At 37.2% G+C, this 17,724-nt stretch overlaps 1 protein-coding gene across 1 annotated transcript in view; it reads left to right on the top strand.

The window, feature by feature from the left end:
* The window catches only part of ANOS1 (anosmin 1), a 147,175-nt gene that overhangs the window by 100,837 nt on the left and 28,614 nt on the right, over positions 1-17,724 (top strand). The window contains exons 7-9 of the mRNA XM_049834684.1: positions 8,187-8,389; positions 11,219-11,366; positions 15,146-15,298. Coding sequence (XP_049690641.1) covers positions 8,187-8,389; positions 11,219-11,366; positions 15,146-15,298 — 504 coding nt within the window. The remainder of the gene's footprint in view (positions 1-8,186; positions 8,390-11,218; positions 11,367-15,145; positions 15,299-17,724) is intronic.

Here is a 17,724-nt window from a genome sequence, read left to right as displayed (position 1 = left end):
ACTTAGTAGCATACCGTTTCAGTCACATCAAAAATACAGTTCCTTCAAGCAGTGTTGCGCTTCCTGCAAGGACTCAGCAGCAGCAGTAACTTTCTCTTTGCTTTTTTCATGAGCAGCACTTCAGCAGCTACAGCACTTTGTTGCTGAATCTGGAACCAACTTTCTTTCAAGCTGAGGTAGTTGTCAGTTGCTTTACTGAGTTTTTAAAGGTTTTCCAACTATTCTGCTTGGAACCACTATAATTGCAATTACATAAAGGTATATCATGATAACACTGAGGTTTTGGCTTGAGCATGACATTTTCAGGCAGGATTTGTATTACTTTCCAAAAAATTCATCCCCTACTGAGTGTGCTAGCCACAGGAGTATATTGTTCAAAATACCTACCTTGGTAATGAATAGAAGAACGTCCATGGTAAGTCATACTGAAGGTCTCTTTAGCCCAGTATCTGACCCCAGCCAAAAGCAGGGTTTTGGAGAAAAGCGTAAGAAGGAGGTAAGCACGGAGGGATACTTCTTCAGAGTAGCCTCCCAGCTGGCAGTGATCTGTGTTTCAGGAGCCTGTGGGTTTGAAATGATTCCAGGTTGGGTACCGGAGTCCTCTTTTTCTGTGGTCTCTGCAGCTACCCCTGAAGCACTTGCTCTCCTCGAGGGCTGCTCAGGGCTGTCTGGTGGAGGTGGCTAGCGCTTTTAGGACTTCGTGACAAGGGCAGCAGGAGCCAGTAGTGCCTCTGCATGCTCTTACCCGATAAACCAAAATAAGGGGATCTTGATAATGGCAGAAAGTATGTAGCCAGGATTGTTCAAAAGGCTTCTATAACCCTCAAAATAACAATTTTCAGCTCTAAACTCCAGCCCTTGGCAGAGACTTGCAAATTGCCAGACAAACAGCAAGGAGTTCAGTTAGCTTCGTAGCCAAAATCGCCCTACTCTGGCAGCTCACTTGACTATTGCAGAGGCTTTGGTATTGTCAGTGGTTATTATAAAGACACCATCTTCTCCAGACGAAACGTGTAGAAGCACTAGGTGACACAGATGAAGACGCTGCTAGCTGATGACTGTCGGGAGTGACACTGGGATGCTTCAGTCGCCGTCTCTTGGCCTCCGCGTCCCCGAGTAGGTGCTCAGAGCGGTAACGGTTATAGTGTCATATAGACATTTAATTACTACTTTGGAGCTCAGTGGGAAGTGGCAGCCCCTGCCTGGCAGAGAGGCAAGAAACTGCTGCTCAGATGTGCTTAGTTTTTTAAGTGCCAGTATCTGCTGGCCCCTGCTGAGCTCCTACAGGCGCATTTAACCTCCAGTTTGGAAAAGGAAAGCGGACTTTGGCACATCACCTTTAGAAGGTTGCTGACTGTCTGTGCCACGTTTATGTGAAGTGTGGACAGAAATTCACATTAGTTCTTGTGCTGTTTCAGTTCACCCTGTTGTGCCAAGACCAAGAGAAGATTATTATCTTCTTCAGACCTAACAGAAGTTTTCTTCAAAAAGAAACCCTTTGATCAGGAAACACGACAGCAATTCTTGAGAGTTTCTCACACAAGATGCTGAACTTTTACCAATTGCTCATAAGTTATAACGAATAGCAAATTATTTGGGTTTGTTTTCTTTAAAGGAGGACAAACATGATATATAATCTGAATCTAGGGAGGAGTATGGCACCACTAAGTCTCTTGTCACTAAATATTTTAAGCTGTTAAAAAGAACATTCAAAAACATTGCTGCTGTAATTACTTGGAGAGAGACTTTTTGTCTCATTACCACCATACCGTTTTATACTATTCTGTGTTTTCTGCAAATGCAAAATATATGATCTCCAAGTAGGCACAGCAAAGTACCGTTTTGTTTTACTCAAAATAATGTTAAGTCTTCTGAGGTATGTAATTTGCATTAACTTTTCTGTGACTAAACAAAGCTTCTTATTATCCAAATTAGTTTAACTTCCCAGTCATGAAAAAGACAAAACCAGGAAGAGTATTTCATTAAGCATTCCAGCTTACCATTCTTCATCTAGCTGTGTTTTGAGGGTTTATCTCTTGCAGCTTTTGATGCTCTTATAGTGTAAACATTTGAGGTGAAGGTTTATTAGCTGTTTTACACTGCCTCATGTGTTCATTTATGGCATTAATCTGTAAATAATCAAAGTGACACAGCGGAGATAATTCATGAAATATTCAGAGTTTAAGCAGAGAGAATTTTTTTATGCTGTTTATTTCTTTTTTATAAAGGAAATGAAAGATTTGCATGTGCATCTCTGGCATGGCCCTTCACAGGGAATGAAGTGCTGCTTCATTTTGCCAAAATGCGATTCCAAAATTAGAAGAAACACAGATTAGACTATACCTATCTGTTTGGAGCAGAGTGTCTAGAAGAATACTGCACCTAGGAGAGTGGTTTTTTTCCTAGAACTAGAACTCTGCACATGGCTTTTCAGATTGATACTGTCAGTTAAAATTGATCAAAACTTTCTGTTCTTTTGACGGTGGTTTCCACTTCACTTTTGAGGGGTTTTAAATTGTGTGTGCTTTCCTTTTGATCTTCAGCTGAGTGGCAACAATTTGCAATAACAGCAATAAATAAAGGTAACGAATGCCTGGCAGAACTTTTTTGATCCCCAAAGGTACAAATATGTTTCTTTTCATATTTTGACTGGCTGTCTCCAAGCTGCTTCATTCTCTCAGGAAGCAGGAGAGGACTGTTCTTCCAACCCATAAATGAGTCTCCTTGGATGAAAAGCTGCCCATGCGTTTCTCCCATTAAGCGGGCACCAAATAGCCTAAGCCAACTGGTCAGAAGCTGCTCGGCACTAGTAATAAAACTTTTAATTTGTTGCATTTGGGTAAGAGTTTTTAGGCTCATTTTTTCTAGCTTTTCATGATTTATGATGAGAAGGAACTCTTAGTAACGGAGACCACGGTTAACTAGAGGGATTAGTGTTAGGCTTTTCCATATATTATCTTGCTGGTCTGTAGTTAGGTACTGTGCCATTTCCCAAGACAAAAAGAGGCTATAAGATGAACACAATGAGCCCAAACCATCTGATCCTTCTACCTCTGCTGAAGTTTTTTATCTTCAACATGAAGGCAGTTGCTAGCATACACAGGATAAATTGTCAGGCAAAAGGAAGCAGACAACATTGTTTTCACAGCACGTAAGTACCATGCTGGATGTGATTTCATGCATACATTACTGAGTGTTAGTAAAACCAGAACAGACACCCACCCCCGGCAATAAAATTCTTTCTGTTGCTCCTTTGGGACCAATAATTTTTTTATACTGTTGCACAGCTGGTTTATGTGTGCCATTTCCATTGGGCAAAGTCAGTCGCCCCGCTTATGCCTTGGAATTGTTTAATGGTTGGAAACTTGTCTGTAGAGCAGCTTCAGCAGATTTTTAGAGTTGGAACGTCTAATGTTTAAAAGATAGCAATGGGAGATCCATTTTAAGGCAGAAAAAAAAGCTCTATAAAAAAGGGTTTAAATTAGAGTCAAACTTGCTATCACTTTTACAGCTTAGAATGAGAATTCTGGTTCCAACGTCATTATTTTCTTCTCTGACATATATTCCAAATCATTTACTGTTTTCATTGTGGTTGCCACATTTAAAGCCAAAGCGGATGCACTGCAGCATTGTATGATGCGATTCTTCTGTATAGCTTGCCCTATACTATTTTGTTAAGGTTGCAAAGTGCTTCCAGATCCCATTGATTGAAAGAACTTCGTAAAATATAAATTGTCTATCACCATGTTACAAATAAGAGTGTGGGAAGAGGTGCATTTTGAAATGGTGATGATGTGAGGGTTTTCTTTTTTTCTTTTATTTGCAGCAAGGAAACCTCCCTTTTGGGGACTGGAGACAGAGTTTTGCTTGTGATGGCTAAGTAGCCAGCAAGACAAGAATTTAAGTCCTTTGGGTATACTCAAGCCAGATACAATCCAGACAAATGCAGTACTTACTCCGTGTGCTGGAACAGCAGCTTCAGCCTTGACCTAATGAAGCTATCATTTCTAGCAGCAAGAAGTGATTTACTTGTCAGACTGCTGAGACCAGAATTTTTTTGGATTTGAGGACAGCTGTCTGTGCCAAATTCTAGTATATATATAATGACTTTTATTTTATTTGCGTTGTAGTATAAACTGCAAAGGAAAAGCTGCAACTAGCATCACTCTTTCTGCAAACCAAAGGATTTGATTTAACACTCAGATAAATTTGTGTATATAAAATTTCAGAACTTTACATTTGAAAAACTGGCAGTAGTTTCCATTCCAGCAATTTAGTGTTCATGTATCTGAATTATACATGTGGGCAGTCAGTCAGAGGGATCACAGATATATGAAGACTAACGGTAGAACGACTCTTAGCTTTATAGTCAGCAGAATGCCAGTTTAGCTTCATCGTCAGGGTAACAAACACCTTATGTATAAAAGCTTTATAACCCAGTACCAGCTATTAGACCTTGAAGTATTTCAGCACGAGTTGTACCCTGCTTTTAATGTCTGCACAGACATATGCATGATAGAGCCCCTATTGGGGAAAAGCATGACTCTTCCATTCAATAATGCAATAGTGAAGGCTTAAAAAAAATCAGAAAAAAAGAACTAATCTGTTATCTGGTACCTGGCAGGCATACATTATGGAGGAGCATGCTCTTATCTTTAACAGTGTTTTGGTTTGGGGTTTTTGAAGAGGTTTTGTTTGGGGGGCGGGGGCTTTGGAGAGGTCTGGTTTGCTTTTTTGTTGGGCTTTTTGTTTTGTTTTTTGAGGGTGGGTTTTGGGTCTTTCAGGGGTTTTTCCTGTTAATAACAGAGATCACAATATCTTGCCTTGCTGCTCTTCCTTCTCCCCTGTTTGTTTGCTGGTAAAAATCCTTTGGAATGAAAGAAAATATTAATAGTGTTGTTTCTTTGGCTTACAAAATGATAGATCTGAAAGTCGTCATAGTGATGAGCCTCAGAAATACATAGAAATAAATACATAAATTACATAGTTGTATTAAAATATTTCCTATGGTAGGGATCCTCAGGTGGTATGAAATGCTCACTAAGTGGCTTCATAGTTCAGGTAATACGCCCCAAATCCAAGAAATATTTTACTGTTGTGTCTCTACAATCAGACAGGTTTTTTTCAGATGATTAAATGCAAAACCGCAATAAATTAAGTTTTGGTCATCCTTGACATCTTACATCCTTCTAGTTTATTATTTTCTCCAGCTAAGTCTACCAGATTTAAAAAAGCTCTTCTAGAAAACGTGACACTTTCAAATGTCTTGCCTTTTGATGTCTGTCAGCTGCAGATCTTCTTCCTTTCTGTCTTCTGCCACTACCACTATGACTCTCCTGTTCAAAGGCATTTTTGTGGATGACATTTGCGAGGCTTGCAAAAGACAGACTTTGAAGAAAAGGGGCACTTAGGAAAATGGTTCTGCCATTGCTGTATTATTTCACATGTATATTCCCTTTAAGAGGATGTTCTTTCTTTCCTTAACTGTAGTACACAATGATTTTAATACAACGTTTACATTCTCCCATAAGAAAGGAGAAACACTACTGGGTTTTCTTTTAAATATGGATCAGCATTTTGTCTGCTGCCTGGACTGTTTCTAGTGAACACAGAAGAAATGCTAATGATAAAGTAATGTTTTCAATAAACTGTGCAATTATAAAACAGTACAGGGTGAAGTGCTAGTGCTGTAGAAGTCAGAAGAAATGACCTATTGGTTTCAGTATGCACGTAGTTCTTCCTTACTGTTCTCTTTTTCTACTTATGTTACTGGAAAAACAGGGATGTTTGAAGTTACCTTAAAAAAAAACCAAATTCCTGTGATTCCGAGACATATAAAAGCTCCGTTCTTGTCAATCGCTAACTTTATACAAAGAAAATGACACACTATCTTGCATTCTGATGGGAACAGAAACATTTGAAAAGGAAGAATGTAAATTTGGTCATTTGCTTTTAGACCTATGAAAAATTGGTGAATGGAACTTTAAAGTATTTTTAATTATATAGTACACTTTGTCCAGAAGAGCTATTTCATTTAACTTTTAATTTTTTTTTAATGACTCTCAGAGCCTTTTATAGATGCAGAATGAAGACAAACATGTTTTATGGTTAGAGTGATTTTTGCTTATATCTGAATATTTGTGAAGACATTCTCTGAAACATTTTAATTCTCTCCAATATGTTAAGTATACATAATACATGATGCATCTTACTTCTGGGAGATAACCTGAATAATTCACCTACGGTAATATGATCATGTTGCGCTTCAGGTTATAAATGTTTTATTGCCATAGTGCATTGTCATATAACATAAAAACCCCCTAACATTTTAAATCAGTGAAGATGAAAGAATTTGGATCTATGAATCATGATTCTGTTTATATTTATTGTACCTAAATTTCATTTTATATGTGCTTATTTTATTAAACTATAGAAGTAAATGAAAAGTTGTGGTAGAGAACAGTACAAACCATTTAACTAAATTAACCTCTTAAATTTATCCCCTCCAGTATAAATAGCTCTGTATACTTTAAGATGGAGTTGTTGGCTACTTCACAGGTAAGCAAATAAGTGTAAGGACAGTGCTTCTCCAAAGCCATACAAAACTAAAGGGAACTGGCTTGCCAGCTAATTAAAAAACAAGTGAGAAAAAGTAAGGAGTTCTCATTATTTTGAAAATGAAGTTAAATTTGCAGTATTCTTAAACTCAAGCATGCTTTGGAACTTTTATAGCCAAAAGTGAGGTTGAATTATGTGCGTGAGGAAACAGGGGAATCCATTACCATTTAACCAAGAGTCCTGTTAAATAACAGGGATAAGCCATTATTTCACATATGCTGATCTTTAAAAAGGAAATGCTGTCTTTATTAATTCTGAATGTGTCAGTTTGCATGACCTAAATGATGGTATTTTTCAGTGAGACCATTTGTCATAGGGATTATCTGATGAACTTAGTATGCCTGGAAAATTTGTTTAACAGCTCATTTACCATTATAAAAAGATGCAGGTGAACTATGCTGTAAATGAATGCCTGTTGTCTCCTCTGCACACCTCCAGTTTTATTTCTGGCAAATAAGTGGTGGCTCATTTGGCTAAAAAGTTATATGAAATTTTTTTTCAGTCAGATTGTTTTTTCTTGACTACAGGTTCATAACATGCCTTAATTACTATGAATTTCCTTTATTCTGCCTGATATACTTTTAATTTTTTTTGAGTCACATTGTTTACTTTTACTTAAAATTTTGGTTTTGCAGTTTCCTTATATTTTCTTACCAATGTTTGGCTACCACAGGCATTTAAAAATAAGTAAGATTAAAAAGTAGGAGTTAGTAAATAGCAAAGCATACTTTCAGAAGCCCAGTTGCAAAATTTCCATTGATTCACATTACTCAGGGCCAGAATATTATATACCAGGTCCACAAGGAGGACTTAACATCCAGTATTGGAAAAGGTTCAATATTGGAACCTCTGACTGTCAGGTGTCCTTCTTGACTCTAGGGTCAGCACAGAGACAACTAAAGAAATAATACTTTAGTTGATATTGAGCAGAAATTAAAACAGAACAGGGAAATAAATCACAGGGGTAGCTAATTGCTTTTTGTTTTCTAAAAAAACCCTGTAGACTTCTATGACACCATAATATATCATTACATCTTAATTACTTCTATTCTAAGGAAGTGTTTATGTCCTATGGTGGAAGATATCTATGCTAGAATTTTGAAGAAAGATTCAACATGTAGAAACATAATTTTATCATCTGAGAATTGTCTGGCAACACCGGAAAAATACTCAGTTTTCGCCATACAATTCTGTGATGGCTATACAAGGCCGCTTGTAGAACACAAATGTTTTAGACTCACTATATATGAAGTAGTGAATGACAGAAGTGAAACTGATAGTCTAGTACCTTTTGATAAAGCTTGGTGGTATTAGTGAACTATCAACAACACAGAATACTGACAAAACTAGATGCTAACCCCTAATTCTTGTTTCAGTAGAGCTTGAATTTCTACAATTTACAAGAAGCCTCATCGGTTATGGGAAATTTTTGCCTGAATTTTCTTCAGTGTATTGAGAGTGTTTAATCCAGTTTGTGAATGCCTGGTAAATACGTAAGGTGAAGATGATCTTTACCTTATTGAAGTTGATCTTTAGTTTAGAATCTTTTTGTTTGTTTTAAATTCCAGATCCGTCTGCTCCACCAGCTCCATCTAATATCAGAATTGCCAATATCAGTGCAAACAATGACGGGAGTGTGGATGTAATGATTACTTGGGATCTTCCAGAAGAGCCTGATATCCCAGTGCACCACTACAAAGTCTTCTGGAGCTGGACCTATAGCAAATATGTAATCCCAGCTAAAAAAAAGAGAAGGAAGATTACCGATGGGGTAAGAAAGAAAATAGTAAATGAGACAGAAATATGGCTTATTTCTGGCACAAAATAGAGTGTAAGTATAAAATATGTGATCAGTTGCAATGATTTCAGCAGCTGGTGAAGTAGAGGTCTTAATTTTTTGTATCACCAACCCCATAGACAATTTTGATCTCTTAATCTCTGTCTTTGAACTCGGGGAGAGAAGTAGACATCTGCCCTAAAATGCAGGTAGATACTATAAGATATTGCAGGGGAGATGAATAGAAAGTTAAATGCTATTTGTCCTGTAAATTCAGGCTTATTTTATTAGTGCTTCTTAAAGATACAGTGCTTGTTTTATTTAAGAAGGCTAACATTATCTGTCAGATTGTTCTTTCAGTATGCGAATAAAACTTGTGACACTATCATATAGAATAACTGTTAAATAGTCAGTGTATGTCCAAGGAAAACACAAACTCAAAAACTCTTCAGGTAAGCTGCTGTACCAAAGATGTGATATTTTTCCATAGCAGCAAGTTCCTCTGAGTTTCTTGAATGATGTATCAAATATTGCTTTACTGGAAAACCATCTGTTGTGATATCCTTAAGCATATTGCATATTATTTTAAAGTAGTTAATAGAAATAGAAATAAATTACATATAACAGGCTGAACTTAATTCTCAGTGCTCTTAATAAATACATTGTGAGAATTTGGCCGCACGTCCGTGTTAACACGGCGTTTTGGCTCCGGCTGCCCACTTGCCCTGTGATGAATGACAGCCGGAGCGTTATAGTTCCCTCTCTGTCCCTCAGTCACCAACCCTGAGAGAAATAAAGGCAACGAAGGCTGTGTGCCGAGTTCATCTACAACAGATCGGCCACAGCAGAGGGACCCCCGTGCGAAGGTGCTGGACCCACGCCTTCTCATGGGCACTGATGGGTGCTCAGGGTCCGGAGGCTGCAGAACCACCACCAGCAGCTCTGCGCTGGGCCGGCAAGAAAAGGAAATTTTCCTGCAAATGTAGACAACGTGGAGTAATTTCAGGGGCTGAGATAACTTGGGTCTTTGTTTCTACTTCCGTTAAATACTTTAAAAAAACCCCAAAAGGAAATATGCATCGAAAAGAAAGATAGTTCTTGTAATTTTGCATTGAAAAGAAAGATAGTTCTTGTAATTTTAAAAAAATTACTTTGCCAAGATAGGGAGCAGTGTTGGACTGTGCTAGGTCAAAAAGTTTGTGTTTCTCAGGAAAGCTGCTGTTGGCTAGAGATTTTCATGGGAGAGGCTACAGCCTGAAGATACAGGGGAGCTTTCTCTCTACAAGCTGATCGTTAAATCACAAACCCCAGAGAATTTTAAAATTGAGCTGGGTCCTTAATGTTGTGTTAGCACTTTGCTTAGGGTACATCCTATGTATAAATATGTTAAAACAGATCCAATATACAACTTTATACTAATTGGGACCAAGTTCTGAGCTTGAGTATAGGGAAATCCAGCAGAGCCAAGGCATATTGGAGAGAAAAAAACCAGGCTCTTAGAATATCTTTCACATTACTTCTGGCTCATTGTACTTTTTCCTCTGCAGCATGTCATGAAACTGCACGGCAATGCCAGTGAGATTCAAACTTTCCCCACAGGACGCTCCTGAGGCTATTGCTAATCAATAGTCCTTTGAATTACAACTTATAGTAGCAACTCTTCTGTCTAAAAACTCTTCTGCAGAAAACTTAAAAAAAAAATAAAATTAAAGGTGGAAAAGTCTTATTTTTTTAAAGATCATTGAAAATTTTTTTTACCCAGTTTTTACCTTTAGATGTAGTCAAGTCCACATAGTTTTATAATGACTGCCATATGAAATCATTCCAGGTAGACATTCAAATAATTTGACTACCATATTAACACTGTTAATTGAGCGTTATAGTCTATATTATAAACATCTCAGCACAAAACAAGTAAAAGTAATTGATATGAAATGCTTTTGACAATCCCCGAAGTGTTAAATATGGCAGTACGTGGTTATCTTTTCCACTCTGTTTGACTGAAGTTTGACTGTCAAACTTCAGAGGCACAGAGTACTCTAATGAAAACATGGAGTAATGTCTTCTGTCTGACATAAGGGATAGAAGGGCATTTTTATAAATACATTTTAAAAAATTTAGAAATCTAAGAATACTGAGAAGCCTTGGCCCTTCTTTGCAATATCATGGGACTTGCCTTAATTTATGGATTATTGACTGGAGAATGATAATCCTACTCTGATGTTTACCTGTTTAAGACACCTCCATGACAATGGAAACTGGTTTTTTTCTTTCCTGTTTTCCATTCTATAGCAGAAAAGCGTATTTTTGTTTGTGGGTTTGGGGTTTTCTTTAAAGTTTTGTTTTCAACAGTTGAAAAAAATAGAAAATATTGACAAATGTTCTGAATGTTGGATTTTAGCTGTCCTCAGACTGACTGTCTCTAGAAAAAGGTTTCAGTTGCTTTGCTAACACAGAAATTGGGGAATAAAAAGTTTAAATTTCTTTGGCTAAAATAATTTTGGCATAAGAAAAAAACTTGCTATATGTAAAAAAAATCCTTTAGTTTTGACATAAACAAGAGGTGTCTGTATTTGCCAAGTAATTGCCAAAATTATGTAAACATCAGGAAGGTTAGTATTTTAAAAATGACACAGAAAAAAAGAGTCCAATAAAATACATTTTTTAAAGAAAGGAAATTTTGCTCTGTTGAAATTTATACATGAGTTTTCTTTTCTAATTTTAAAAGAGTAGTGTGCCTAAGATAACAGGCCTGCTTTTAATAAGGGCCTGTGTTTCAGTAATACTATAACTACTTTGTATATTTATTCTTCTCTATTATAGGCCCAAAATTATGTGGTCCTGGAGGGACTCCAACCCAACAGCAACTACAATGTAGAACTGCAGGCAGTAACACGTTGGGGTCAGATACGCCTAAAAAGTGCTAAGGTTTCTCTCCATTTTAGCACAACTCAGGACACCAGGAATAATAGTGAGTAATTGTATTCAAACACCTGAATGCTTTATCTCTTCTTTATCTGGAATTTGAATGTTTTATATAATGATTTTTCAAATTAAAAAAAATGCTTGAAGCTTTCTGTTTCATATCATTGCAATCCTGTCTCGGTGAAGTTGAGTAACCTTCTAATGTTAAATTTCTTATCTAAAAATTGGTGACAGTTTTTGCCTGATTCTTTATCCTAGATCCTATTCACCTGAAATATACAAATGGAACGAAAATGGAAGCATTTGCATGACTGTGGTGTTAATATTTTTTAAATGTAGTACAGGTATAAATACTTACATTATTTGTCAGTGGCTCCAATAAAACCATTTCTGTGTCTTTCTCTTAACTGGACAGTTTTAGCTTGCAATGCTTTTCAAAATCCTGACTATTCTGAGTAGCCCATTAATTCAGATTCTTGGACCACACAAATATGTATCTACTATGAACTGATATAAAACAATAACTCTTCTAGTAGGGAATCTGAAATGTTCCATGCCTAACAAGCAATGAATTCTGAAGAAATTATTGCACACAGAAGACCCACACTCAACTTAGAATCTTAAGAAGTCAGCTTATCTCTTGTTAAGATCTTCTTTAAAACCTCCCATGCTAAATAATGTAATTGAAAAGCGTATCTGAATCTGAAAGTAAACCATGATCCTTAGTCTTAGTTAAATTCTCTTTTGTATAATTACAATACCAAGTTACTGCCCCAACTGCTGATGTATCTCTGATTAACCAATACAGCAAAATTCTGATAATAAGATGTTAAAGCATATAATTTTAAATATCCTGTCCTGACTCCGTTTCATTTTTCATCCATTTACATTCTTTAGTTGAAGTACACTCAAAGTTTAAACTTTACTGAGTTCACTTTACAGGAGAAGGCTGGTGCCTGGATTTCACCTGAGGCCGAGCTGTGTCCTGGTAACTGGGACAAAATTCTGGGTGCCATTATACACACCTAGCCAAAGTGACATTGGGCAAGCTGTTGAATTTCCTTCTCTCATTTTACTACGAGAATAACTTTATAAACTTCCCTCTCTTGGGAGCGGGGATAATTCATCAACTGATGTTTGTCAGGCTTTATTGCTAGTGCTGACATTAGGTGAAATCATCACAGTCTTCAAGCATGATAGTAAATAAAAACTTTCTGTATTCCAAAACCCCTCTAAACTGAAGCTGAGTAATTGAGATTGGACTGTGTCATTTTTGGTACCATTCTATACTTACTGTGAGAAACCCTTTTGCTGGATTTATTGCAAATCCTCTTCCAAATGGAGTTCGTTTACCTTATACTTTGGTGGTTTCATCGCTTTCTGTCCACTCCAGTGGCATCTATTTCCTATCATCATCACAGCTACATTTAAATTCCTTCCACAGTTTTGCTTGGATAATCTGCCCTCTCCTTGATTGTTTTACTTCAGAAACCAGTCCATCAGTAGTTCCTGTGAAAGTCTGCTATCTTCTAATTTCTAATTGGTATAGACTTCCTAATGCCTTGTGCTTTATTTTACTTCACTGTGGAGACATTTTTGGACTAAAAAGTTCATTAATTGTTGTATTATTTTTTAAACCACAGTAATACTATACGAAGAGCAATATTTTTGTTTTCTCATATACTTCAAGTATTTGACTGTTATGTTCAAGTTATGAACATCCATTTAGTTAATGAGCAGTATTTTCTTTTTAACTGCAAATCAGTGCCTGCGACAACTAAAACACATATTTGTTTTACAGTAGAGTACTTCAATAATAAGTTTATAGACATATCTGAACATCCTTTCTGTTAAAGCCATGAAGTAAAAGATTCAAGATTCTTTGAGCCTAAACCACTGATATCGCACATTTTAGTGGATAGAGCACTCTGCTGAGAAGTGTATTTGGACCTTTCTGGGCATTTTGAAAAAAAATGGCTAAATTATAGCTTACATAGAAAAGCAAATAAAATCTACTCCAGGAGGAGGTGCAAATTCATCTTCTGAATCTCACTGAAGTTTGTTAGGTACAGAGCCAGTCCTGCTTGAGGTACTTCTGAGAATACTCAGAAGCAGATGGAGATATATGAAAAAGAAAAAAAAAAATAAATTTGCCTGAAATAGTATCTAGGACATGGCATTCACGCCCCCTCTTTATTTGGGGACTTCCATGGCCTTTGGGAAGTAGTTCCAGAAGCAACATGCCAATTTTGCTGAAGTCCCACTGTCAATTGCTCTGCTCTCTGTGGAATTAAGCTCTGGGTTTTTAGGTGTCTGCTCCTATTGTCAGACTAGAGAATAGTCCATAACCCGCTGAAGTAATTTAGTCCTACAGACCTCTGTGAGCTTTGACCTTGGCCCTCTGGCGTTAGATTTCCCCACACTCAGAAATACATTGCCTCACTATATTTGTATGCCTCACTTCTGGGAAATGCAGCAAGACTCTCTCTCTTGATCTTTATATAGAAATATTCTAAATTGGTGTCCTGGTTTTTCTGGAAGTGGAGCAAACAGAGAACAGCAAAGCAGGGATTTAGTAAAATTAAAGTACTTTAAGCTGAGGTATACCTAATAGGTTTAAGTTTGTACTTCTCTTTGTCACTTTTTTATTTCCTCTTAGGTAGCGTAAACGTTATGGTTACCTTGAAAAAGAATTTGCCCAAGTTTGGTAGTTTAACTTTAATTTAAAACCAGCAAAGAAAATGTAAAATTGTATCAGATTAAGCAAAGGATTGACAAAGTAAAATTTGGCCAAAAAGCAAGTGGGTTTCAGCTGAAGCTACATGTAGGGCACAATGTTCAAGTTTACATGTTATTCCTGGTAATTACTGAAACCTGAGTCTTTTCCTCTTTCTCTCAAGTATGTAGTTAATAATTTGCCTCTTCCTAATTATTAGAAACTTTACTTTTTGTTTAGATATATTATTGAATTAAATACAGCTTTTTTGGTTAATCTGATGCAAACACTGTCTGTCCTCTTAATCAGAACTGATATATTTGCAAGTACGCAATGAAAATGCTGTTTGAATCAGCATTGCTGCCTTTTCAACTGAAAATATCTAGAAATACTGTCAGCCTCGCTAAATGCTGATGAACTGTTGTCAAACAAAATGCTTGATGGGGGACATCCCGTTACCGTTGCTTGTTGGAAGCTGGGCACAAAACACCGAGGGAATTGCTCAAAGTTAATTCTGCTCTTACGATGTTTTTCGAAGCATTCACTGTTCACTGTTGGAAACAGGAAAGTGGGCAAGAAAGATCTTTAATCTGACCGGAGGGTTCTTACACAGCGTACCAAAGGACTATATTTACTTTGATGTAATAACCACATGTGGCCCTCTGTGGGTTACACTCAATGCCATCCTTGGGGTTTGTGTATATTCAAATGCTGCACAAATATAAAGACCATGAATGATTATGCAGAACTACTGCTAGATACTCTGCCTGTTTAAAAAGTCAATGTGTTAATGTTTCTTGTTCTTGGGGACATACACTCCCTCATTATTCTTTTGAAAATTTACAGAGCATTTGCATATTAAAATACGTTTATCTTCTTCTCTCTCTCTGTCCAAAATATTTTGTTTTGACTGAATTTCAAACAAATGATACGCTTTTCAACCATTATGGACAGTTTGTTCTTTACATTGATTTCATTTAGGTAAGACCCTGAAATAAGGTAATTTGGATTAAAGATAGTATTATTTTCTGAATTTCAGCATTGTTAAGATAGTCATTATATGGCACTGTACTTAAATAAATAATTGCTCTTTGTTCTGTGTATTGCAGAGGAACAGACATCTGCTGCTGGGAAACCCCAGAAAGGACTGGTAGATTCTTACCCCACATTTCAAAGAAGAAAAACCACTCGTTTTCTTAAAATTGGAACTCCTTTCTATCAGGACAATCAGCTCCAGGTCAAAGTTTACTGGAAGAAGACAGGTTTGTCCAATTTTTATTTTACTACTATTTTTTCAAGGCGGGAACTCTCATCAACCGCCTTAGAGTTGTAAAACACTGATAGAATATAATGAAGCTTGTACAATCATTCAAAGTTAAATCCTACACCCATCCTTCCTTTGCTTCACCTGCACCTTCGAGTGAAATATTGCCACTCTTTTTTGTGTTATCGATATGTAAATGTCTGCCAGAGGGAAATGTTGTGAACCAGCTATCCAAAAATTACAGTCAGTCATGTTGGGACGCTGAATCTTCCCAGAGCTGAGATAAATTTTAGTTTGGTGGAAATTGCTTCTGTAAAGTTTTAAATAGGCTAAACAGAATTTGGTCTTATGTTCAACAGAGCTTTTGTGGCTATGAGTGTGGTTGGAGGGTCTCAAGCACATACAGTTCCCGGGTGGATTTTCTGCTGATGCCACTGCAGTATTACTTGTTGGGCTTCCTCAGTTGAGAAATGAGTCGGGAAATGAATGTATATGGAAATCGTGCAGTGGTGTCACAAAAACTAAACTGTAGTTTGAACCACAACATTTAGAGTTATACTGGCTCATGTTAAGGCCACAATAGGCTTTATGCCAAACTTTATCAGCCACCTTGAATTAGAACAGGACGAATAATTGGCTACAACCAATGGATAAACCTTTAAGCTGGTTTTCTGCTAGGCTGCAGGCACCCTTCTGTTTTTCAGAAAAATCTAACAGCGATTTTATGTTTAAATCTTCCAGTCTAAAGGAAAATGCCGTAAACTTTGAGTATCTAATCAGATTCAGAAATCAAAAAAAGATATTTTCCTTTCTTGCCCTCTAGGAGCATATAGGTTGTTACACGTTGCTCCAGCTTAGCTGTAACAGGTTCATATGCTCTTCTTTGAAAATGTGCTAATGCTGGTAGTGTTTTAACTTGGAGCCCCCTACGTGTGTAGCAGTAGCACATGCATAAAATCCATTCAATTTTTATGTTTGAAATGAAGGGCTACAAAATGGATAATCACCTTTTCTTCTGGCATTTTTCAAAGAATTTTAGAAATATTTAAGTTCTTCTGAGTTTAGGTGTATGCAGCACCACCCTGAACAAGGAAAGGCTATATAACCATTGAATTATGCTACGTAACATAAGAATATGTCGCACTGGATGGTGTGGATTGTGAGAGTTATCTTTTACTTCTTAAAAAATGCCTGCCTGTTCGAATGGTTACCTTTCTAGCCCTGCTATATCAAATACTTTCAAATCAAATGCTTATTCCTCCACAAAATCTGCAAGCTTTGGCTCAGCCTGACCACATACCCATTTTAAATGTTTGTCCGTATCTTGGCGATGCTAGTTTTCTTTTTTCTAGCTTTCCCCAATATAATTCATTTTTGCCTAACTTCATGGAAAGCTGGAATAATTTAAAATTTAAATAAAAGTTAAGGCACTTTCAATTGCGAATACTGGGTTTACCTAACAATATGCTTTTGGTTATCCAAAGTGAGATTTATATATTCTGAGCTTGGGACTGATCACCTCAAGCTTTAGCCTTCTGGAAGTGAGATGTCAACTCGTTGTCCAAGCTCCTTCTATAGTCAAAAAAGAAAAGCAGGTGACTTCTGAAGCAATTCATCCCACGCAGGAACTGAATCGTTCCCTGGAGATGCCTTTCTTCCTTACTGAGTACAGAAGGGAGCCTAGACAACTCGTTTGTAGAAGGCTTCGAGATGCCTAACATCTCTCTGTGAGCCGAGGTTCAGTTCTGAGCAGTTTGAACTGAAAAAATTGGGGGACAAGATTCAAAGATGAGGAGACTCTGATGTCTCCCGCAGGTGTAACGCTGGGTTGTGCAACTCCCAGCCTGCAGGCAGGATTCAGCCCGGTGGAGCAATCGATCCAGCTTCAGCCCTTTTCCTGCCAGCCTGTTCCCAGAACAAAGATTTTGTGTCCTATGGCCAAAATGCCAGCATTCCTAGTGAAATGCACCTTACAAGTAGTTTTCCAAACTCACTGTTACAGTTAATGGAGGAAAAATCATGACCTGTACAGCGATATTCATTGCGTTCCAGAGTGGATAGCTTGAACTAGGTGTCCACTAATTATAATGGTAACTTGGTTATCAAGTAGATGTTACACAGTAGTTACTTGAACGTTGACATCTAAATCTGGAGCTGATTACATACCTGCTACATACCTGGAAGTAATATTTGTAGTAAAAGTCATAAATACCTATAAAAAGAAATAAGGTAGTCAGCATTCTCATAGTGGCTGAGAAAAAGAGGTAATTAAGATAAATGAAGTCAGGGGATATTTTACAGCTTGGAAATAACAGTGTTTGGAAGTGGTGTAATCTCCACAACTTGGAGATCTTCAAAGGCAGATCTGGCACAGATCTGTTAGAAGTGACATGGATTTACATCCCGTCACCTTGTGCCGGGGAT

The sequence above is a fragment of the Accipiter gentilis genome, chromosome 31 (genome assembly GCF_929443795.1).
Source record: "Accipiter gentilis chromosome 31, bAccGen1.1, whole genome shotgun sequence".
Lineage (NCBI taxonomy): Eukaryota > Metazoa > Chordata > Aves > Accipitriformes > Accipitridae > Astur > Astur gentilis.
The sequence above is the reverse complement of the archived record's forward strand: the minus strand, read 5'-3'. Positions and strand labels throughout refer to the sequence as shown.